Source organism: Sarcophilus harrisii, chromosome 1, assembly GCF_902635505.1.
Source record: "Sarcophilus harrisii chromosome 1, mSarHar1.11, whole genome shotgun sequence".
NCBI lineage: Eukaryota > Metazoa > Chordata > Mammalia > Dasyuromorphia > Dasyuridae > Sarcophilus > Sarcophilus harrisii.
In genome coordinates this window covers 162,796,799-162,819,812 of record NC_045426.1, presented here as the reverse complement: position 1 = coordinate 162,819,812, position 23,014 = coordinate 162,796,799, and the positions used below count along the sequence as shown (strand labels likewise).

The 23,014-nt window shown below is 34.3% G+C and overlaps 1 protein-coding gene across 3 annotated transcripts in view; it reads right to left on the bottom strand.

Moving 5' to 3' along the window:
- AP3B1 (adaptor related protein complex 3 subunit beta 1) overlaps window positions 1-23,014 on the bottom strand; it is a 309,786-nt gene that overhangs the window by 22,394 nt on the left and 264,378 nt on the right. For all 3 annotated transcript variants that reach the window (XR_004233861.1, XM_003759422.4, XM_031966179.1), the window contains exons 23-24: window positions 16,685-16,916; window positions 4,921-5,005 (exon numbers count right to left, since the gene is read on the bottom strand). Coding sequence is in view for 2 of the 3 variants with exons in the window: in XM_003759422.4 (XP_003759470.1) it covers window positions 4,921-5,005; window positions 16,685-16,916 (317 nt within the window). In the remaining variant the exon portion in view is untranslated. The remainder of the gene's footprint in view (window positions 1-4,920; window positions 5,006-16,684; window positions 16,917-23,014) is intronic.

The window sequence follows — 23,014 nt, the reverse complement described above, 5'->3', positions numbered from 1 at the left end:
TCCTTCTCTGAATTCCTCTTTATACTAGCCAAAAGTGCAATAATATAGCATTACATTCATATACTATAACTCAATTATTATCCAATCAAATGGCATCCATATCTTCCTTTCCATACATCTCTACCCTATCCCCTTTGCTACCACAAAAAATGCTATGATATTTTGGTATTTATGGGATCACTGTCTTTGTCATGTCAAAGCTTAAATTCAATATATCTAAAACTTAACTCATCTTTCTTCCAAAACCTTCTTCTCATACTAATTTCTCTCATATTTTCAAGAGTATCACTTTCTTTTCACTTACTGAGGCTCACACCTCCTGCATCATTTACAATAGGAGAAAGGAATTCCTCTCTCTTTCCTTTCTTATTCACACTCCTATATCCATGTGATGTCAATTCTCCCTTTCTAACACCTCTTATATACACTCTTTTCCTCTCCACTGAAACTGTCACTATGCTGGTGCAGTACTATCACCTCAAAGCTGAATCATTATAATAGTTTTCTAGCTGTTCTCCCTGCTTCAGATTTCTTCCTCTCCAGTCTAGCCTCCGTACCCATCCATGTTATCATCCCTCACCTCTGGATCTCAGCATGCTTAAAAACTGGTGACTTCCTATTATCTCCAGGACCAAATACACAATCAATTCAATAAATATTTCTTATGAGTCCATTATGTGCTAGGCACTGTGCTAAGCAATGGGAATATTGGGGGGCGGGGGGGAGGGGAAGAGAAGAGAGGTAAGAGAAAGTCCCTGTCCTCAAGGAGCTTATGATCTAATGGGGATACAACATGTAAACAAATGTACCCAAAGCAAGCTATATACAGGATAAATGGGAAATAATTAACAGAGGAAAGGTACTGGAATTAAGAGGGATTGAGGAAGTTAGGATTTAAAGGAATCTTTTGCTTTTTTTTTTTTTAAAGCCCTTAATAATTTGGTTCTTTCCCACTTTTTAATCATCTTTCACTTTTACTCCCTTTCTAGTAACACTGACTTTCTTGGCCCCTTGTATATAACACTTTCATATCTCCATACCCAATGCATTTTCAGCCATCTAAGCTCAGGCTTGGAATGCTCTCTTTCCTCACCTTCCTGACTTCATTCAAATACCAAATAAAATCCCATTTTTTTGCAAGAAACTTTCCCTGGTGCTCCTTAATGCTAGTGCCTTTTCTCTAAATTATCCATTTTGGACATATCTTGTTTGTATGTTGTCTTCTCCCATTAGAAAGTGAGCTTCTAGAGTTCAGGAGCTGGTTTTGCCTTTCTTTATATTTGTAATGCTTAGCACAGTGCCTTGTATAGCAGACTCTTTTTAAATGTTTGCTGACTATCTTTGATTGTAGAGTAGAGCATATGTCTGATAGGAAATGCTAGGTGAAAGAGTGTGGAAATTTTGTTGACACATTATATTTCCAAGATATTTTTCAGAATAGTTGGCCCAATTCAGAGATTCACAGCAGCTCTACAAGTTGTGAATTGGTCCATGAAAAATGGACTATTAGTTTGAAAAATATTGGTCCAGGAAACCATATCTTCATATTTAGGGACACAGGGAGTAAAAGATACTGTGTGTTTATTGTTGATCTTTGTCTCAGAAGAGCAAAGTATCCAACAAAATGCAAGTAGAAGTAGAGTTCAGCATAGATAGCAAGTTCTTCCAGGTTCTCCTATTCGCAGATGACAATATACTAATTTCAACCCTGGAATTCTACAGAGACAATCACATGATATTTTCTAATTATTCAAAAGTTTGGTCTAACAATCTACATAGGAAACATCAAGTGGATAAAGAACCTATTGTCCAGACTTGAACATGTAGCTGACTAGAGTCCATTAGTTCATAAGTATATATCTTTTGGACAGAAATTGTAAATAGAGAATAATATGGACCCCAAATTAATAGGAAGAAGAAGTTGGATTAAATTTGGGAAAATGAAACCACATCTCCAGTGATCCCAAATTATGTTCTAAATTGAGTGATCCTATGTGGCTGTGATCATGAATCACACCAATCTTTACAGATTCAAAAGTGTGATTGGTGGAAAGATACATGGTGGGCATAATTAGCCTGCAAGAGAATATGAATGATTATTTTCAGGAAATGAGTGACATAATGATCTCAATCAGGAGATATATGATCAGAAAAGAATGTAAGTTGATCACTTAATGAAGAGTGAAGAACAAATGGACAATTTGAATGATGAAATGACACCCTTCGAATATTAAAAGACATAAGAGAAAAACCTCCAGTTAAAGGGGTGGGGCATTTATAAATTAGGATATACACAATAATCATAAATAATGAGAATGTATGGTTGAAGGCAATGACAACATTGGTAAAATCAAGAATCTACCAAAATACTGAATATTTGGCTGCTAACATTAACTTTAGTTGGAACATATATTCCTGAAAACATGTTATCACATGTATGTTTGTGTACATCTGTATGTGTATGTGTGTGTATACAAAGGTACTATATCTCTTTCATACCTGCTAATTGCTCCACAGAGATTAATATATAATTGACAATGAGGATCATTTCTGTTTCTGAACTGCATATGCTTTAAGGTATATTTAATGATTTAAGGGTGATATTCATAAGGTATTGAGAATTGGATGACCATTTAAAGTGTGAACATATCAGGGCAAAGTTATTCTCTCCCAACTAAGTTTCCAAATAATCATCATAATAAGAAACCAATCCATAGTCTCAATGAGACAGCACTCATTGCCCAATTTTCTTCTTTGATGGAAAGCAACTGCATTCTAAAGCTTGTTTTTATAATTCACAGGCCTTCAGAATGTAGAATTTATTATATTTGCCCTTCTTACATCTATACATCCACACCAATGTACTTGGAAGAAGAAAAAAGCATCTATCACACATTCTTGCTTTTTTTTTCCTTCCCCTTTTTATTGACCACCAAGAACAGTACAGTACATCACTAAGCAAAAAGGTGCTATTTACTATGCAAAACACACAGTGGGTGATTGGCATCTAAGACCAATTGATCTACACATTACCACTATCTCCCTACCCCCACAAGCACTACTATAAAGCTATTGATTTAAACACTGTCGATCGGTTTCCATTTTCTGATTTTGGGCAGGCCAATTAAGAAAGTGAGTAATTGTGATTACACTGCTTCAGGATCAATTACATTTGATGCAAGACAAAGTGCTCTTTTTGGAACACATAAGGAAAATAATTATGATTCTGGGTGCTTTGGTGCTAAGCCAATTCCTAATAAAATTTCAAATAAATGCTATGTATCTAAACCTAGTTAAAATTTTAATTAAAATTTTAGAAAACAAAACACATGTGTAGATATTGTTAAGACATTATGGAAAATATATTTAAGTTAATTCCTAAAATAGGCAAAACTATTTTATACCTATAATAATTAATTTTAGAAAAGTGAGACAAATAAGAGAAAATGTTTAAAGTAGTCCAAATACTTACAGACTAAACAGTAACCATACACACTGGTACTCAGAGAGGCTTTAAGTTTAAGTTAGAAATTTACTCAATTATTTATACAGGCTACACATTAAAAAAAAAAAAAAAAAAAAAAACAGGGAGAAGGGAGAGGGAAACCATGATGTTCCTATCTAGCTAAAGAGTCAAATATAAAAGCTTCAAAAGAAAAGGGATATTTGTGGGTTCTCAATTTTAGACTAACTTGGCACATGAGCTTTGTCATTGGGCTCACATTGCCCAAGTCATTACAATGAATGCACCAGTGGTGTGGGAGGCAAATCTATTTACAGTGACGTTACTCATAGTCTGGTGTTCAGTAATATTGATCTGTCTTGTTTGTCTAATAGGAAAATAATAAACAATTACTAGGCAATGTTGGAAAAAGTAATCAGTTTTTATATATCACTAATACAGCAGACCTCCCAAAACATAAAGGTGATGATCTGCATAAAATCAATGTGCTATGCTACATTGGTTGTATTCATCATTGCAGATTCTCGGCAATAAATGGTATAATATTAGGCCTGAATCACTGGTAAACTGAAAAGTTATATGTCAAAGAAAAGTTATGAATGTAATCTATGTGCCTGTTACAAAGTGTCTATTTTGTAAACTTGATGATTTTCTGTAATAAAAATCTGTGTGCTTAAGATGTCTGTAATTTAGACAAAATATATCACATATTTCTGTAGCAATAAAAGCATCACAATCTGGAACTTAACATTTTCAAATAAGAAAAACAAAGCTTATAGTTGATAAGAAAGACATATCCATAAAGAAACTAGAGTTTAAAAATTAAATTCAAAGTTTATTAAAGGTTTGGAATGATTTATTAATGTAAAGTTCTAGAAGAATAACAATAACAAAAGAAAAACATATCAAATGGTTAGAAGAAAAAAAGAAATGATGGCTTCAACAGAAACCTTTTCTCAATGATAGTCACTTGTAAAAAGTACAAAATAATACTTACTTGATAATACTAAGGATAACTAAAGTTACTAAGTCCAATGGGTTTTCAGATAACTAAGCTTAGTTACTAATCCTCCAATGTGAGAAGCTTAAGATGAACAGTTAAAATGTAAATTATATATAATGTTTTCACATTTTCCATTTTATATCATAGCTTTTTCATACATCATTAAAAAAGATTTAGGCTAACACATGCACATGAGACTATAGTGCTCTAAAATTCAATTATGAAACTAATTTTAATTATGAAATAAAAGTAATGAAAATGTCCATATTCCATACCATTTTCATAATTATGCCAGGGTAGTCAAAAATAGATCAAAATAAAGCATTTAATTTTTATCTTTTGGAAGAAAAGGCTAGCAGAGAGCCAAGAGTTTGTTATTAACAACCAGGCATTTTTCTTGGTCACCTCAGTAACATTAAAGAAACTACAAATATAAAATAGCACCTGAACTTACCACAACTGGAAACAGGCAGTCTGAGTGGAATCACAAAAGTCAATACCCATTGCAACAGTAATGGATCCCCCAGGCTCAAGAGATTCTAGAAAATAAGATCATTTGGATGTGAAAACACAGTAAATGTCACAAATAATGAACCAAACTAGATACTCAAAATTTTTCTAACACACAAGTTATTTATTGCTATAGCCAATTCAAATTCAAAATAGCCAATCCAAAGAAGTTCCACAGAAAATTTCTCAAATTAAGGATTTTAAATCCAAATATTCTAATTACAATCAATTTCACATGCTTAAGGGAAAGATTTCTTTTTTACAATAAGTTCGTTGTTTTTATAATATTGTCTTTATAAATCTTAGAGGTAAGAATATAATGAATTACTTTGGGACTCTTTAGCACACAAACCAGTTGTCAGGGGACAAGAACAGTTTATGTTTACTTAAAAGATAAACCTAAGGACAATAAGCTTAAAATTGGCAATTGGAAAAATCTGGCAAATTAGAACAGCTTTTAACAGTTTTAGAATATAAATGGAAGGGGTGCTGAAATAATCACCTTGGAACAATATCAAATAACTGCTCAGAAATTAACCAGGAGGACTGGCATTTTTGAAGACTAAAATGACAAATCTATTTGCATTATCCAGAAGGTTGCTGAAAGGAAATTCAAATAGCAAAAGATAAGCCTATTTTAAAAATCAAATAAGCTAGAGATATTTTACAGTTTTTAGAATCCTTGGCGTTTTAGTATTACAAAATCGATCAACTAACCTAGTTATGCAGTGTTTCCACAACAAACATATATAATATCTGTCTTGCTCAGCTATTATTTGTCCAGTTCAAGTCAATTATTTTATTCAGTTTATCAGATGAGCCCAGTTATCTTTTAGTTACATTTACTCTATAATCACAAATGAAATTAGAGAATCAAAAGATTCAACAATTGGAAGAGACCCTTTATGCCAATTCAAGTCCTATCTCTAAGAATATCTTCTACCACATCCCAACAAATGGTTATATAGATTCTATTCAAAGACCTCCAGTTAGGAGACAAGACAGTCAGTCCGTTCATTTTGGATCATTTCATATTTGCTAGTTCATTTCTTTTCTTTTCTTTTTTTTATCAATTCTGAATCTTCCTCTTTGAGACTTCTATTTCTTGCTTCCAATTCTCATTCATTTTCATATTCTCTCTCTCTCTCTCTCTCTCCTTCCCTCTCTCTCTCTCCTTCCCTCCCTCCCTCATATGAAGGCTATAATATTGCTTCTAAATCTTATCTGTATAGTCTTTTCTGAATGTTCTCCTAAGTCTCTCCCCAAATGTGATACCCAGAATAGAAAATAATATTACAAATGTAGTTTGGCCTGCGCAGATGTATGATTTCCTTCATTCCAGACAGAATTCTTCTCAATAAATGATTGGCCTTTTTTGGGGGGGGAGAAGGGGGAAGGGTAAGTTCACACTGTTAACATTTAGCATAATGAAAGCTCAATATAACTCAATACACAAATTGCTGTCAAACCATGCCTTCTCCATTCTATATTCATAAAGTTGATTTTTTTAATCCAATGTAAATTTTATGGGTTTTGTCCCTATTAATTTCATCTCAATTATTTCTCCCAATTAGTGAGTTGAAGACTTTTAAAGGACTATGTTTTATTATTAACACGATCTTTTCAAAAATCCATGTGAAAATCTGAGTTAAACCTGAAGAAAAATTAAAAGTATGCCCATTAAAAACAGTTCAGGACAGGATGGTCCATTTTTAGTAATTCTTGTTAGCAGTTTTTAAAAAAATAAATGATATGCTACAGCAGTAAGTATATTATGTTACCATTTTCTTTCCACATTTAAGTTTTGCAAAGTGGTTTACAAACATTATCTCATTTAATCTTCACAACCTTGGTAGGTGGGTGGTATTATTATCCCCATTTTACATATGGAGAAACTAAGGCTAAGAAAGGTTAAGTGAGCTGCCTAAGGTAACATAGCTAATAAGCACCTGAAGCTTGATTTGAATTCAGATCTTTTAAACTCCAGGCTCAGCACTCTATCCACTGTCCCACCTAGCTATCACCTCCTGAAAGAGATTCCCAGAATGAAAATTCCCAAGAATATTATAGCCAAATAAACAATTCAAGTATGGTGGAGGTATAGTCAAGATAATACATGATTTAGCAGCTTCTACAATAAAGGATCAGAGAAGCTGTACTATATTATGAGGGCAAATTAGCTAGGGTTAAACCAAGAATTCCCTACCCAGCAAAATTGAGTATAATCCTTCAGGGGAAAAAATGGATATTCAATGAGGTAAAGGACTTTCAAGCATTCTTGATGAAAAGACCAGAGCTGGATAGAAAATCTGCTTTTCAAATACTAGACTCAAGAGAAGCATAATAAGTTAAATCAAAAGGGACTTGATTAGATTACATGGGAAGATGATATTTGTAAACTTGTGAGAACTTTCTCATATATATAAAGAGAGTGAGAGAGAGAAGGTATGGGTATAAGTTGAATAGAAAGAGATGATATCTAAAAAATAAAATTAAGAGGTGAGAGAGGAATATACTGGGGAAAAGTGAAAGGAAGAGGTAGAATGGGGTAAATTATCTCACATAAAAGAGTCAAGAAAAGGTTTTCATAGTGGAGGGGAAGAAGAGGAATGTGAGGAGAAATGAATGAACCTTATTCTCATCAGAACTGACTAAAAGAGGGAATAAAATCTCAATTGGGTTTATCTTACCCTACAATAAAATAGAAGGAGAAGGGGACACTGTTGGAGGAAGTAGTTAAAACCAAAATACTTTTGAAAAGGAACAAGGTGAAAGGAGAAAGAGATTAAAATAAACAGGGTGGGGGGAAATACAATTAACAAAAGTAAACAGGAAAAAAATTTTAAAGCAAGTTTTTCTGATAAAGGATTCATTTCTCAAACATATAGAGAACTAAATAAAAAATTTAAAAGTAAGAATCATTCTCCAATTGATAAATGAACAAAAGAGAAGTAACTATAGCTATCTACAGCCACATGAAAAAAATGCTAAAATTCACCACTGATGGAAAAAATGCAAATGAAAACAGTTCTAGAGTACTATCTCACATCTATTTGATTAGCTAATAGGCCAGAAAATAAAAATGACAAATAATGGAGGGAGTGTGAGGAAAATGAGATATTAATGCACTATTGGTGGAGTTGTAAACTGAATCATTCTGGAGCATTTTGGAACTATGCCCAAAGGGTTATAAAATCATGTATATCCTTTAACCTAGCAATACCATTACTGAGTCTGTATCTCAAAAGAGAAAAAAACAAAAAAAAAGGACTTATATGTTCAAGAATATTTATGGCAGTTCTTTTCTCTGGTGACAAAGAATTGGAAATTGAAGAGATATCCATCAAGTGGAGAATGGCTAAACAAACAGTGGTCTATGATTATGATGGAATACTATAGTATTATAAGAAATGATCATCAGGATGCTCTCAGAAAATATGAAAAGATTTCCATGAACTAATGCAAAGGAAAATGTACTGTGTGCAGGGTAACAACAATATTATTAAGATGATCAGTTATGAGTGACTGAACTGTTTTCAGCAATATAATAAGCCAAGACAACTCTGAAACACTTACGAGGAAAAATATTATCCCTTCCCAAAGAACAAACCTATGATATCTGAATAAAGACAAGTATACCTTTTTTTTTACTTTATTCTTCTTCAGGGTTTTTATTTTGATCTATGTTTTCTTTCACAATGTGACTAATAAGGAAATGTTTTGCATGATTACACATGTTTAACCTACATTGAATTGCTTGCACTCTCAATGAAAGGAGGAAGGAAGGGAGAGAATATGAAACCCAAAGTTTTAAAAACAAATGTTAAAAATTGTTTTTACAGTAACTGGGGGAAAATACTAAATAAATTTAAAAAGAAAAAGAAAAAAGGTTTTAGTGCTTACAGTTGTACAGTATGCCAGCTAATGTGGGCTTGTTTTCAGGAAGCACAAAAGTTCAGAGATATATATATCTCTGTAAGCTATATTGTCTGATGTCCTTTAAAACACAGGGATCACAAGACTAGAGCTGGCAGAGAATTTAGAAATGACCAGTTTTAACCTTTTCATTTTGAAAATGAAGAAACTAAGGCTCAGAGAAGTTAGGTCACTTGCTCACAATCATATGGATAATATATATAGGAGAATCAGCATCTAAATCTATGTCTTATATATGACTGCAAATCTGGTACTCTTCCACCATCTCTCCTTTTGATGTTTTAGAACCTGGCCTTGTTAAGGAAATAACTGTTAGCTGCTAGCATCAAATTAACAAATAATGTGCCAAGTGTCTATATGAAAAGCATAAAGGTAGGCTCTTAATGGTACAATGATATTGCTTCAGATATGGCAGAATTCTCATTTATTTATTTATTTATTTTGGGTAGTGCAAGTGGGATTAAATGACTTGCCCAGGGTCACACAACCAGGAAGTGCTAAATATCTGAGGCCATATTTGAACTTAGATACTGCAGACTTCAGGGCTGGTGCTCTATCTACTGTACCAACTAGCTGTCCCTCAGATTTTTTTTAACTTGGGACCTATTGATGACTGCCTAGTATTCTGGTATTCTGGAAGATGTGTAGATTGCACTGATAAAATTCTGATGAAAGAAGCCCAAAATCTACCATGAACTAACATTAGTTATTTCACTGCAACAGAAGGTAATCCTGCTGTTTTATGGATCCCTGGCAAGTTTTAGAGTTTATTGACGTATTGCTGAGAGGTGTTCAGTATTTTCTCCCCAAACATGCTTATTTTCTTAATTTGTGTTTCTACTTTTTTTCTTTACCAGGAAATCATGCTTTCAGTCGCATGAATAACATCGATCTTTGGCTTGTAGCCCTACATGAATTTCTGGTGGCATGGGTCACCCAATGTCAGTCATCCTTCTTCCATGATCAACGAAGTGCCTCTCGGTGTAACCAACTATTTCCCCTGATCCTCTGAAAAGCTCTTATTTTGTCAAATGATAATTCAAGAAGATTCAGCAAGTTCTTTTTGGTGCATGCCAAATGGCTCACTCCACTTTCCTGCAGTTCAATACTCAGATGTGAAAATCATCACAAGCAGCACTAACATGTTGAACTTTTCTGGGCACCTCATGAATCTAGCTGACATTTATCTCTATTGTTTTGCATATTCTAGTCTATTTTTCATCCATGATGTTATTCTTTCCAAATCATCTGAGTGGATCACATTTGCAGATAGATTTCATGGCATTTGCTTTATTGAGAGGCGTCACATGTACATATGATTGAAAGGGCACCAGCCGAGTGCTGACTAGTGCAGGAGAGCAACAGGTATGAATCAAGATAAAAAAGCTAGAAATTGCTCCTCAAGGAAAGATACCCAGTCAGTGGGTATGACAAGGGCAGCTAAATGGCACAGTGGGCAGAGTGCTGGAGTGAGAAAGGCCTGAGTTAAAACCTAATCTTAGAAAGATTACTAGTTGTGTGAACTTAGGCAAGTCACTTGTTTGCCTCAGTTCTCTCATTTGTAAAATGAGTAGGAGAAGCACATGGCAAACCACTCCAGTATATTTGCCAGGAAAACAACAAATGGTCACGACTGAACAACACAAGTAGTTACCAAACTATTCCTTTTTCTTTCCCTAATCCTGTTCTGATCACAACCTAGATGAAAATCCTTTTCCATACTATTGCTCCCTTATTTCTCATCCCCATCAACTTCAGTTGTACTTATCCTGTTTTATTATCTTTCTATTAAGCATGAAATATCATTTTTCTCATTATCTTAGATCTTTTCCTTTATAACTCCTTTTATCTTCTGACACTTATGGAAATCTAATTGTCCTCAAAAATATGCAAGATATTCTAAGGACATCTCAAATTTGAGAAGTAGGAAACAGAACTTTTATCTTTCCTTCCAAACTACCTCCTTGTAACTTCTTCACTTCTGTCAAAGGCACCAATATCCTTTTGGTCTCTCAGGTTCTTAATGTTGACAGCATTTTCAACCTCCTACTTTTCCTCATCATAATATCCAATCAGACACTGAATCTTGATATTTCTGTCTCCATATATATTTATATCTAACCTCTCGTTCAGGGCTTAATCACACCTTTCACCTAGGTTATTATTATTATTATATTCCTTAGTATTGTCCCTGCTTCAGGTCTCTCCCCATTCTAATTCCTCCAAACAGCTGCCAAAGTGATTTTCTTTAAAAAACAACTTAGATATTTTACCACTCTACTTCCAACTCCTAGTGGCTCTCTATTGCCCCTAGAACACAATATAAATTCTTTGGCTTTTAAAGCCATTCACATCCTAGTCCTAGCCTATTGTTCAAGGTTCACAGTGCATTTTTTGTGGTATATTCACTCCCCTCCCTCACTATGATTCTGCCAAACTGGCCTTCTCTCTCCATCTCTGTGTCTCAGTGTCAGCTAACCCCCATGACAGCAATGTACTCCTTTCTCACTACGCTATCACATGATCCTTTTCTTCTCCTGTGATACAACTCACACATACACCACGAAGCTTGTCTTAACCTGTCAACTACTAGGGCCCTCACTAACCATCTTGTATTTAACTTTATTTATTCTCTTTATACTGACATAGCACATACTATATAAGCTTTATATATGTTTTCTGTTAGGATATAAGTGTGTTGTGAATAGGGATTGTTTCATGCTATATATTTAACTTCTCAAAAATTACCACTTCACCTGGGCCTGAGTGGGTGCTTAACACAATGTTGCTGCTGTTCGTCCTTCATTCTCCAAGAGGACCATTACATTGGGGAGGGGATGCCATGGTATGCAACTGAATTGGATTTAAATGAGGGAGGCTATGTCCCCTGCCTCACTTTCCCCTCCAGTACCATCTGGGTCCAGTGACAAGATACAGATCAGGATGACTGGAGATGGTCCTGGATGCAGTGGGAGATCTTAGCCTTTTTAAGCTAAAGTCTTCAACAGATTTGACTGAGGCTGCACCCATTCAGTAATTAAGGCCCAAACAATGACCAAATGGGACTTGGCCTAGGACCTACTGGTGCCCAATGGGAATCAGATTGGTTTTGGTTATCACCAATTTAGCCTACAAATAGTTTATTCACACATATTTGTTTGCAGGTCGTTTCCTCCATTACACTATGAGGTTCTTGCCATTTAATTTTTTTTTCAATGTTTGGCAAAGTACCTGACACATAGTAAGTATCTATTAAAAGCTAAGTGATTGACTCATCTTCATTCCCTTAGCCCCTGGACTTGAGGACTTCACCATATATGTAGTAGTTCCTTCAAAATTCTCTGACCAGCAAAGTAATTAATCTCCTTAAATCTCATGACCCTCGTATTCATTCTACTTCATCAACACACAAGATATTCATACTCTTGATCTAACAATCTCTTGCATCAATGACATTATTAGGAACTATTTTTTTTTTTGGGGGGGGGCTATCTAATCATTATTTTCTTTCTTGGTCTCTCTCCATGTGCCTCAATTCTCCCTCCTAAACCTATTAATCATGGTCACTTAGTAACTGCCTCAGTATTTTCTCATCTCTCCCAGGTCATCTTGATTCTATAGTTAATCAGTTTAACTAAATGCCACTTTAAGCTCTTAACCCTTTTATCTCTTTCCTTAGACATTCATCCCTTATTAATCTTCAAATATGGGTTACTTATACCACCCATTTTCTTTACTGGAGGAAGTAAAATAACTTTGTTGTCTAGGCCTCTGATAAATTTATGCTACCTAATTTCAATTGGATCTTGGCTGCTCCACAGAAATCTTTTCTCCCTTCCCTGACTGGTACTTCTTACAACAATTATGCCAAATCTCTTCTTCTTCCAAGTCTCCTATATACACCACTCCCTATGTCTCCTCCTAAGAAGATCTTATCTCATATTTTACTAAAGAAAAATAGTGGCCATATGTCATGAACTCATTCCTTTACTCAGTATCCACCCTCTCCAAATTCCTTGATATTTTCCCCAATCTCTCTTATTCCTTTCTTCTGCTAAAGAGACAGCTCCTTCTCTTCATTAACACCAACTCCTCTACTTGTATCCCTATGTCTATGACTTCCTGTTTCCTCCAGAAGTGCCCTTTCGACCATCCCAACTACTCCTCCCCAATCTTTAGTGTCTCTCTACTGGCACTTTGTTTACTGTCTATATATATGATAAGGTTTTTCCCATCTTTAAAAAAAATCCATACTTCCACTGAAACCTACCAACCCTTAAATCCGTCATCCTAGATCCCACATTCCTTTCAGGAAACTCCTGGGGGAGGAGGAAAGGAAGAGAAGGTTGTTTATACCTGTTTCTTCTACTCTTCTGTTAACTTATTTCTCCACCATTCCAACTTTGTTTCTCACTTCATCACTTGTCTCTAGAGTTAGCAATGATCTCTTAATCTTATAAATAAGTTTTTTCCTTCTTTTTATCCTTCCTTTTTATCCTTTTATCCACCTCTTTATAGCAAATGATAGTCTTAAGTATCTCAAACTCATTATAACCCAGTAAGAACTTATATCTTTTCCTGTACAAACCATTCCTCTTCCTTTCCAACTTTGCCAAAGGCAAAGGTTATCATACCGGCCACCCATTTGTGCAAATTTGGCATCATCCTTATCTCTTCATTTGATTTCATTACTTTTATTTAATCAGTTGCCAATCTTTGCCAGTTCTACCATGAACACATCTCCCATATCTTTTCTCTTCTACCATTTCTCTTTTTTGACTATTAAAATAATTAATTGGTGTCTCTGCCTGCATTATGTCCCTTCTTCAAGTCAAAGTGATATTCTCAAACCATATGTCTTTTCTGTATCATTTCTCTGCTGAAGTTCTGGTGTCTCCTTCTTGCTTTTTATGTATAAAATATAAACTCCTCTATTTAAAAGTTAAAACCCTTTACAATCTGACTCCAATCTATCCTTTTATATTTATTTCATGTTACTCTATAGATCTTATGACATGTTCTTATCAAAATGATTTATTTTGTTTCTTATAAAACATCATTCCTTTTCTGGCATGTACACTTCTGCACAGGGTATTCTCTGCCTTTTCTTCCTCCACGTGGAATCCTTTCCTTCCTCATCTCCACCTTTTGGTCCTCTAAGTTTTCTTCAAATGCCAGCTTAAATCCCACCTCCTACACAAGGATCTATCTCCTGATCCAACTACTTATGAGTGCTTTATGTTTGTCTTCTGTATACTCTGTATTTACCAATCTAAGCATTTATCTGTTGTTTCCTCCAGCAGAATTTTTTTTTTTTTTGAGGGTAAGAATTGCTTCTTTTCTTTTTTGGTTTTTTTTTTTTTTTTTTGGGTCTTTATATCTCCGGGACCTTGCAGATAATAGATACTGTCACATAAATAGATATTTATTAAATACCACTGCATAATGCCTAGGACAGAATTTAATATGCTATGGGCACTCAATAAATCATACCTGAGTCAATGATAAATTACTCTCTTAAATACCTGGCTATGAATGGAAAAGTAGTGCAAAGAAAGTGATGTTCATTTGTATTTATTTCTCAGTTAAAGCAGTAATACTAAGTTTATTATATTTCTTCTGTTCTACACTGGCCATTAAAAGGTCAATTCATTGACTCATGCCTGCTCCTAAGAAATGTTAATACTGTTCTACTGTTTTAACCTTTGGATAACATTTCTAATGTTTAGAAAACTCATATTTCAGTTTTAAAAACTAAGCTCTAAGTTTTTAACTTAGTAAAACAAAAAGTTGTATTATAAGTAATAAAAAGACTACTTATTTTGGATATTCATAAATTTTCTAACAATACTTAAAAATTTCAGCATAAATCTAATGGAAATGAGATAGGACAGCTTTTGATAGCATATTTGTACTTCATTTACTTATTTCTTAATTACTAAATTACTAAAACTGCATTGAACATCTTCTAAAAATCAATTTATGTCAGTTCACATCTTCTTTACTTTTGTTGATTCTGTAGCAATACCACTTCCCATTCAGGAGGAATATAAAATATTTTGTTGAGCATGGTTATCAATAGTCTCTTGTCAATTCTGAATGGCCTTTCCTCAGTCCTTATCTTTGCTGACCAGTGGACATCACCAATTGGATCTATGTATGCCATAGGCATCTAAGACTCAACATGCCCGAAGGAGAAGTCATTATCATTCTCCCCAAAATGTTCCCTCTTCAAACTTCCCTAATTCTGTCAAAGACACTATCATCTTTTAAATCACTTGGGTCTGTAAACTGGGTGTTATTTTAGAATCTTCAGTCCCTCAAAATGTCCATATCCAATCTGCAACCAAATCTTGTTGATTCTACTTCCACAATATATCTTGTGTCTGTCTGCTTCTTTCCAGCTGTCCACTATCTAGCTCAGACCTTCATTATATTTCACCAGGACTACTGCAATTACTTTCTTACTGGTCTATTTATCTTTAGTTTTCATTCACCAACTACCCCTTATGGAACTGTCAAATTGATAATTCCTAAACCATACATTTCACCATTTCACTAGCAGGTGATTTCTTGTCTCTAAAAATCAAATAAAAACTCCTCTATTTTACTTTTTAATCACTGTCTTCCTTCAAAGTTCAGGTCAAGTGCTAATTCCCATAGGAAACTAATAATGAACCATCACCTAACTCCAACAAAATAACTTTGCATATGTTTTATATGATTCATGTACAGATTGTTTCTGTCCCATAGAATGCCAACTCCTTAAGAGGAGAGGCTATTTCAATTCTGTCTTTATATCTTTATTGCCTGGCACAGTGTCTGGAATGTAATAATTGCTTAATTAGTGCTTCCTGATTGAAGAAGTATTTATTGCAAGGAATGACATAACTCTATTGAATGATTAAGGTAAGTAACTTAAGTTACTTCAGAATTAAAGATTGTAGGTTAACAGGCTAAGGATACTATGGACATGAAAGCCGGGGCAAACACTGTAGAAAAGGCACAATAACATAAATTTAAATTCTTTACCATGTGCAGACACTCAAGAAGTATTTATTAAATGCCAGCTATGGGCCAGGTATTGTGCCAAGGTGCTAGGGGAAAAAAACAAATGCAAAAGAGAGTCCCTGCCCTCAAAGAGTTCCTAGTCCCAAGGGGAAGAGCTCCAAGATTACTTCCCATGCAGCCTATATAGTCTAATCAGGAATGTCTCAGGGACATTAGATCAACACCCAAAGACACCAAGTTTCAAAATTTTACTTCCTAAAAGTAACTGAATTTCAAAATTCTTTTAATGAGAAGAGTTATATTGTTCAAATAAGATGAAAAATAGATTGGTAGCCCCAAGCCCATGATGGCAGCAACTCTATCCTTTTTCTCTTTTTATTTTTCTTTCTCCTCACAGAATGAATAAATGAAGGGAGATGATAGGAAGGCAGAAGGTATAGAACATTTTGGGGAAAGAGATACAAGAAACTAATAGAATGGTTTTTTGAGAGGTATTTAGGTCCACCGTCACTATTCCTCACATTTTATTATCCATGGCTTAATGAAAACTGAATGATTTCTGAGAAGCACAATTTAGCCTTAAGAGTAGAAAAAATCTGGGGAACACAAATGCAGATGAAAATTGAAAATTAATAACCAAGAGTATACTAATAGTCAAAAGAGTAAACACAGTATTTTCTACTTCAATTTTTAAGAAGCTCTCTTTTAAGCTATTAAACATTTATCACACTGTACAATTTTAATTTATATTCATTATTTACCTATTGGACTAAACACATGCATCCTCATGCCTGAAGGTAGTTTTTTATCAGAGAGATGGATATTTTCAATCTTCTGATCAGTGGTATTATTTAATGTCACTTGTACTGAGACCATTTGATCACCAAAAATGCAAGGCTGTCTTGGAAAGTGATAACTGGCAGCTAATCCTTTGCCACTCATTCGATGAAGCAGCTCATGAGTCTTCATTGGCACAAAGACTGGAGTACTGACCTGTCATAGAGAAAGAGAATTAAAAACTAATAAATAAAAGACTCCATAGTTTTCAAGGAATATAGAGTAAAATGAAGTTAAAAGTTAAGTTAAAAATTTGAAGTTAAAGGATACTTGTTTCTATAAACATGTCACTGACTGTTAGATGTCACAGCAATCAATGCTAGTAGAAAATGACTTACAAAAATGTCAGTTGAGAAACATCAAAATTAAAGAGCAAATAATTATAAAAAGAATATCTCCAAAGTAACTATTAAAAAGTATTTGTACTATAATTGCTAAGAGTAGCTGACATTTATATAGATCTTTAAGATTTACAGTGTGCTTGATATTCTCTCATTTGAGTCTTACAACAGGCAAAAATAATTTAACTAAATCTATTATTCTGACAATAATCATGGGCAAATATTACTGACAAATGATCCTTCAAAGTGGTTATTAAACTATGCCTAATTTTCAGCCTGTGCAATACTGCCATAAGATCAAAGGCTAATGGAAGGGAAAAAAATCCTACAGTTGAAAATTAAATTTTATTAAATATTGTCTTTCTGACAAAGCTGATGAACTCTTCTTTTCCTGGCATAACTTCCCATTATTCCTATTATTTCTTCTCATACCTACAACAACAATAACAACAAATTGGAATGTACTGACAGAAATGGCAATATTCATTTCCATCATTGTCTGTAAAGCTTTGAAAAAGTGTGTGCAGTATGAAACCGTTAAAGTTCTATCCATCAAACCTCTACAACTACAATAAACTTAATTCTACTGGTAGGCATTATTTGAAGACTAGACCAATTTTAATCACTTTAGGATTACAAGAGATTATGTTAAACTAATTTTTTTCCCAAAAAATTCACCCAATTCAACTAGTCTCTTGTTGCCTATCATTATAATAGATGTACAATCTTTATTAAAATTACAAGCACTTTCATTATGCTAAAGTTTTAGTCTTTATTATTCATAATTATATTATTACAAATGAACATCACATCCAATATCTAAATACTCACACTAAGCAATATATAGGAAAACACAAGCAATGTAACCTACACACAGTAGATGCTTTTTTAGAGCAATTTTAGAAAGATCATATATACCAATAATATAATTTCACTTTATTCTATTTGTCCAAACTCTAAGAATAGAATAATTAGCATTATCACCCTGGTTAGGCATTTATAAAATACTTTACTTCTACAAACAGCTAATTCAATTACTGTCTCATTAATTTTTACTTCTGGTAATGTTATAGATGGCATTAGGTCCATTCATTTTACTTGGCACCTTTTTGATAATGATGATAATATAACTTTACATTTGTATGACTTAGTTTTCAAAGCACTTCCTTTGGTAAGGTCAAGATATTTCTCCTTAAAAATAAAAGAGTTCCTTTCAAAATACTTGTCTATCCTTCTATTCAAACTAGTTTTTTCCCCCCCTAGACTTTTACCATAATCACAAGGCAAAAAAAAAAAAAAATCTATATAGGCTAATTGTAGGATGACATTTTTCTGGATATTTAGAAAAGTACTCAGTGTAGTAGTACTAGTGAAGGAAGTTGGAAGGGATAATCCAGGCTTGAAGTTTGGGAGGGTGCAGTTGGCCTAAAGGAAAAAGGAGCCAGAGACATAAAGGCACAGGACAAAGGAAGTGATGGAGAACAGGGAGGGATAGAAAGAGGACAAAGAACAGATTGAAGAGTTGGGAAGCTGAGAGTGAGATGGAAAGAGAAACATTTCAGAGCTCAGGATCATAAAGGAAAAACTTTGGACTCAAGGTAGGTTTGGTTTAAGGTAGGCCCCTCCTCCTGGGTGACATAAGAAGAATGGATATGAGGTAATTATGGTTGCAGATTTAGGCAGCCGTAAAGAGAAGTAATTAGTTATAGAACTGGGAGGCTGGCATGCTTGAAAGCACATCAGTGTGCAAACTGAAGTCTCACAGAATAAAAATAGGGCTGGCATGGGTAAGATTATAGACTAATGGGGAGAATAGGCAATAAGGCTCCTTTCTTAAGAAGGCCTATCCTGAGTCCACACAGGGGCTAATGTCCTTCCTTTCTTTGTATTAACTTTTAAATATTTTGAGGCACTTATCAGGCCACTTAACTTCCAGAGGACTCAGTTTCCTTCTCTGTAAAACTGTTGGCATGTTGTCCAAAGTCATTCAATAAGAGGGCAGTAATTCTCAGTCCAGCACTTTCTACACTACATTGACCTGATTCTTAATAAATGACATTTTATCTTCCCGGTAAAGACATTATTTCAAAAAACATTTTCTTACTGGCATTTAATTAACCCAAATGGGACTAGTAAGACACAAATATAGGGATGGGGATTGGACTTGTGATTTCACTATCAGAGGATCCCTGGGGTTTTCTCTATCAGTATAGATTGGCAACTTCTCTGCACTTCACACACTTAGGTGTGTAGGGCATTAAGAGATTAAGCTACTTGGTCAAGATTACAAGGCCAATGCATCTCAAGAAAGACCTCCATCCAGGTCTCCCTGGAACCAGCTCCCTTAAACCTTAAGACATATTGCCAGGAACTGTCATAAGGGTACAGGGTTTGAAGTCCTTAGTGTAAGTTTCACTTTAAACTCTCAATGTATAAAGAAAGCACCAAAAATCTGAATTCAATCTTAATATAAATTGGGCCTACTGTGTGTTCTTGCAGATGTGATTAGTCTAGTAATTGCAGCCACTCTAAAATAAAAACCTTCCACTAAGAGTTAATAGAACAAGAAATATGTAACAACAATAAGATAACCCACTACAAATCTTTACACAGCATATGTTTAAATAATAAAAAAGTCGTTTGTGTACCTTTGGATGGTTTAAGAAAATAACCAATCAATTCTGCAGACACAACATTATTTCTAAAGGAAATCTATGTGACTCATGATGCCTGTAGATACACAGAGACAAACCACACATATTTTATCAGTTTATTACAGTAAGCAAATAAGCGTGGAATGAGAGTGCACATAACTGTCTACTTAGCGCTTACTGAAACATTTATAAGAGCTGTTATCTCCCTAATAACAGACAGACAGCGTGCAATTTTAGAGAGGAGAAAAGCTTCATATTTTTTAACACTTCACTAAAAAGTAACTGAAGAGTGTAAAATGAAAAATACTCTGTGCAGTTAGCTGGTAATGGACCATATTATCAACTCAAGTTAGATTTATAGGATACAAACTAGTCACTAATAGTTATTTTATGACATAGCATGTCTGCTTTTTTTTGAGATTATTAAGATTAAAGTTGTAAAACTTTTTTGAATATAGCTATTCACAATGATTGAATTATAAAATTTAAAATGAGAATTGAAAAAATAAAACATGGAATATCAAAGTAGCTCCTTAAGAATGAAGCTTACTTAACATTATCCTTAATATTTAAAAGAAGGTACTTTTATACAAAGCTTTCTGTAAATAATTGTATTACTTCATTTTATGCTCTAAATACTGTTATCTTTATTGGTAATAATTAATTAATAACATTTATTAACAATAACTTATTCAACATTGGGGGACTCCTAATTTCAAAAATAGGAAATATTACAAGATAAAGAAAATTCCTATGTTTGACTCATTTTATTTCTGGAATCTGTTTAGGTTTGTGATTTATAAAAATGACCAAGTGCCAACAAGACTATAAATAGACATACATTCTCATCTTTATATGAATGACTCTAACTAAACACAATGTATACTGTGCCTCAATTTGTAAGAGCCATAACCTTAAAAAAAAAAAAAAAAAAAGCATAGTACCGTCACATCATCCTTTACACAGAAAATGTGGAGAGACTTCTATTCCATTTCAGTACTTTATAATCAGCATAGTATGTAATAAAAGATTTTCAGATGGACCCAATTGATTGTATTCCCTAACTGCAAAGATGAAGGTAAGACAAAGAATTAGCAAATTTGAATTTCCTATTGCTTTATATAAATGGTTTAAAACAGGACAATTGAATGTTGAATAATGTCCACTGGGTCTGGATTTAGAAGCCTTAGTTTTAATTCTATCACTCACAAACTATATAAATTTGGAAAAGTCACTTAAATCTCTCACGTTTCAGGGCTCCCAATCATCATTTTTAAAGAAAAAAGGTTAGATGAAATGAATTGTAAGATCCCATTTTAGCGTTAATATGCTATGATTGTATTCTGTAATTGTAATATTCCGTAATTGTATTTTTTATTTAACTAAATTTGAAAACAAGATATATAAAGCAATTGTGTTAATTGCCATAAAGCAATTCAACAGTTTAAGAAAGGGTTTTATTCACAGTTTTTAAAAGGGATTTATTACGATCCCAGGAAGAGTTCTCTGTGGGGTACTTAGGGAAGACTCAAAGTCTGGATAAGTAATTGTCACTTTCAAAGAACTTAACAATTTAGGAGACCATCACCCAATATGGAAGCATGGTGCAATGGAAGGGATACTGTATGTAAAATCAAAGGAAGTGGGTTTGATTCCCATCTCTGACGTGGGGCTAGTCATCACCTCTCTAAACCTCAATTTGCCCTATCTAAAAATAAGGGACTAATGTCTTCTGAGGCCTCTTCCAACTCTAAGATTATACAATCTCAGGGGTCATTTTGTCTAACCCACAAAAGGTCAGTGTCTCTGCATAAAGACCAGCAAGGAGAAGGAATTAGCAACCTCTCAAGCTGGGCCATTTCACTTTTGGACAGTTTTTCAACTTGTGTTTGCAATTCCCACCTGCATATGCTTCTGCTTTTGTTTTCTGGGGCTAGAAAGAACAAGCCTACTTCCTCCTCCATGTGATAGTCCTTCAAATATTAGAACCCAGCTATTTTTCCTCACTCCGTTTCACAACCCAAGTCTTCTGTTCTAGGGTCTAAAGAGCCCCTTTCCCCCCAACTTGTCTACATATGACTTAGCTTCAAGGCCTCTTACCAAAGTGACTGCTCTCTGACGGGTACTCTCTAGTTTATCACATCCTTAAAGTATAATGTTTGGGGCAGCTAAGTAGTGCAATGGACAGAGCACAAGCCCTGAAGTCAGGAGGACCTGAGTTCAAATCTGACTTCTAACACTTAACACTTCCTAGCTGTGTGACCCTGGGCAAGTCACTTAACTCCAATTGCCTCAGCAAAATAAATAAATAAAAATAAAAAGTGATGCTCAAAACTGACTAGAGTATTCCAGATGAGCTCTGATGAGGACAGACTACAATGTGAGACTGCTTTCACTATACTATTTTTGGAAACTATGCTTCTCAACACAGTCCAAAATTACATCAGCTTTTTTGATGGCCATACCATACTGCTGATTCCTATTAAACTTGTAACCAATAACCTCCCCTCCCCCCCCCCCAGATCTTTTCCAGAACAATTGCTATCTATGCAAGTTTCTCTTAGTCTCCACTAATGAAATTACTTCCTGTTGGCCAAATATAAGACTTCACATTTATATTTATTCTTATTCCTTTGATTCCACTAAATGTTCTAAGAGGTGAAGATGTGTTTGGCTCCTGACTCATATACCATGTCATAGCTTTGTGTCATTTGCAAATTATAACATCTGTGGTCCCTTCCAGATTCAAATTTATAATCTTGAAATATACACACAAGAGGTACAAAATGCATTTGTGGTATTCTGCTTGGGAATGGAACTGCAATAACAAAATCAATAAAATATTTATTCTATTGCATATAAGACACCGGATGATACACGGGGGACAGAATAATGTCATCAGTTCTAGTCACTGCCTCCATGGAGCTCATTATCTATGAGGAAAGAAGCAGCTTGGTATAGTGGATAATGTACTAAAGTCAGAAAGACCAGCATTTAAATTCTACTTAATAATTTATACACTTAGTGCCAGTGTGACCCTGCCAAAGTCCCTTCACTTTTCTTCCTCAGTTTTCTTATCCATATTTCTAAGGTTTCTTTCTGCTCTAAACTCATTATTTTAGGAAGTCTATAGAATGTACAGAGATAAATATCACACTAGGTACTTGGAACAATGATAAAAGGGAAACTACATGGGATCAGCAAAATCTCAATGTTGCATAATATGTATGCTCTTCTTCCCCACCCAAACACACACCCA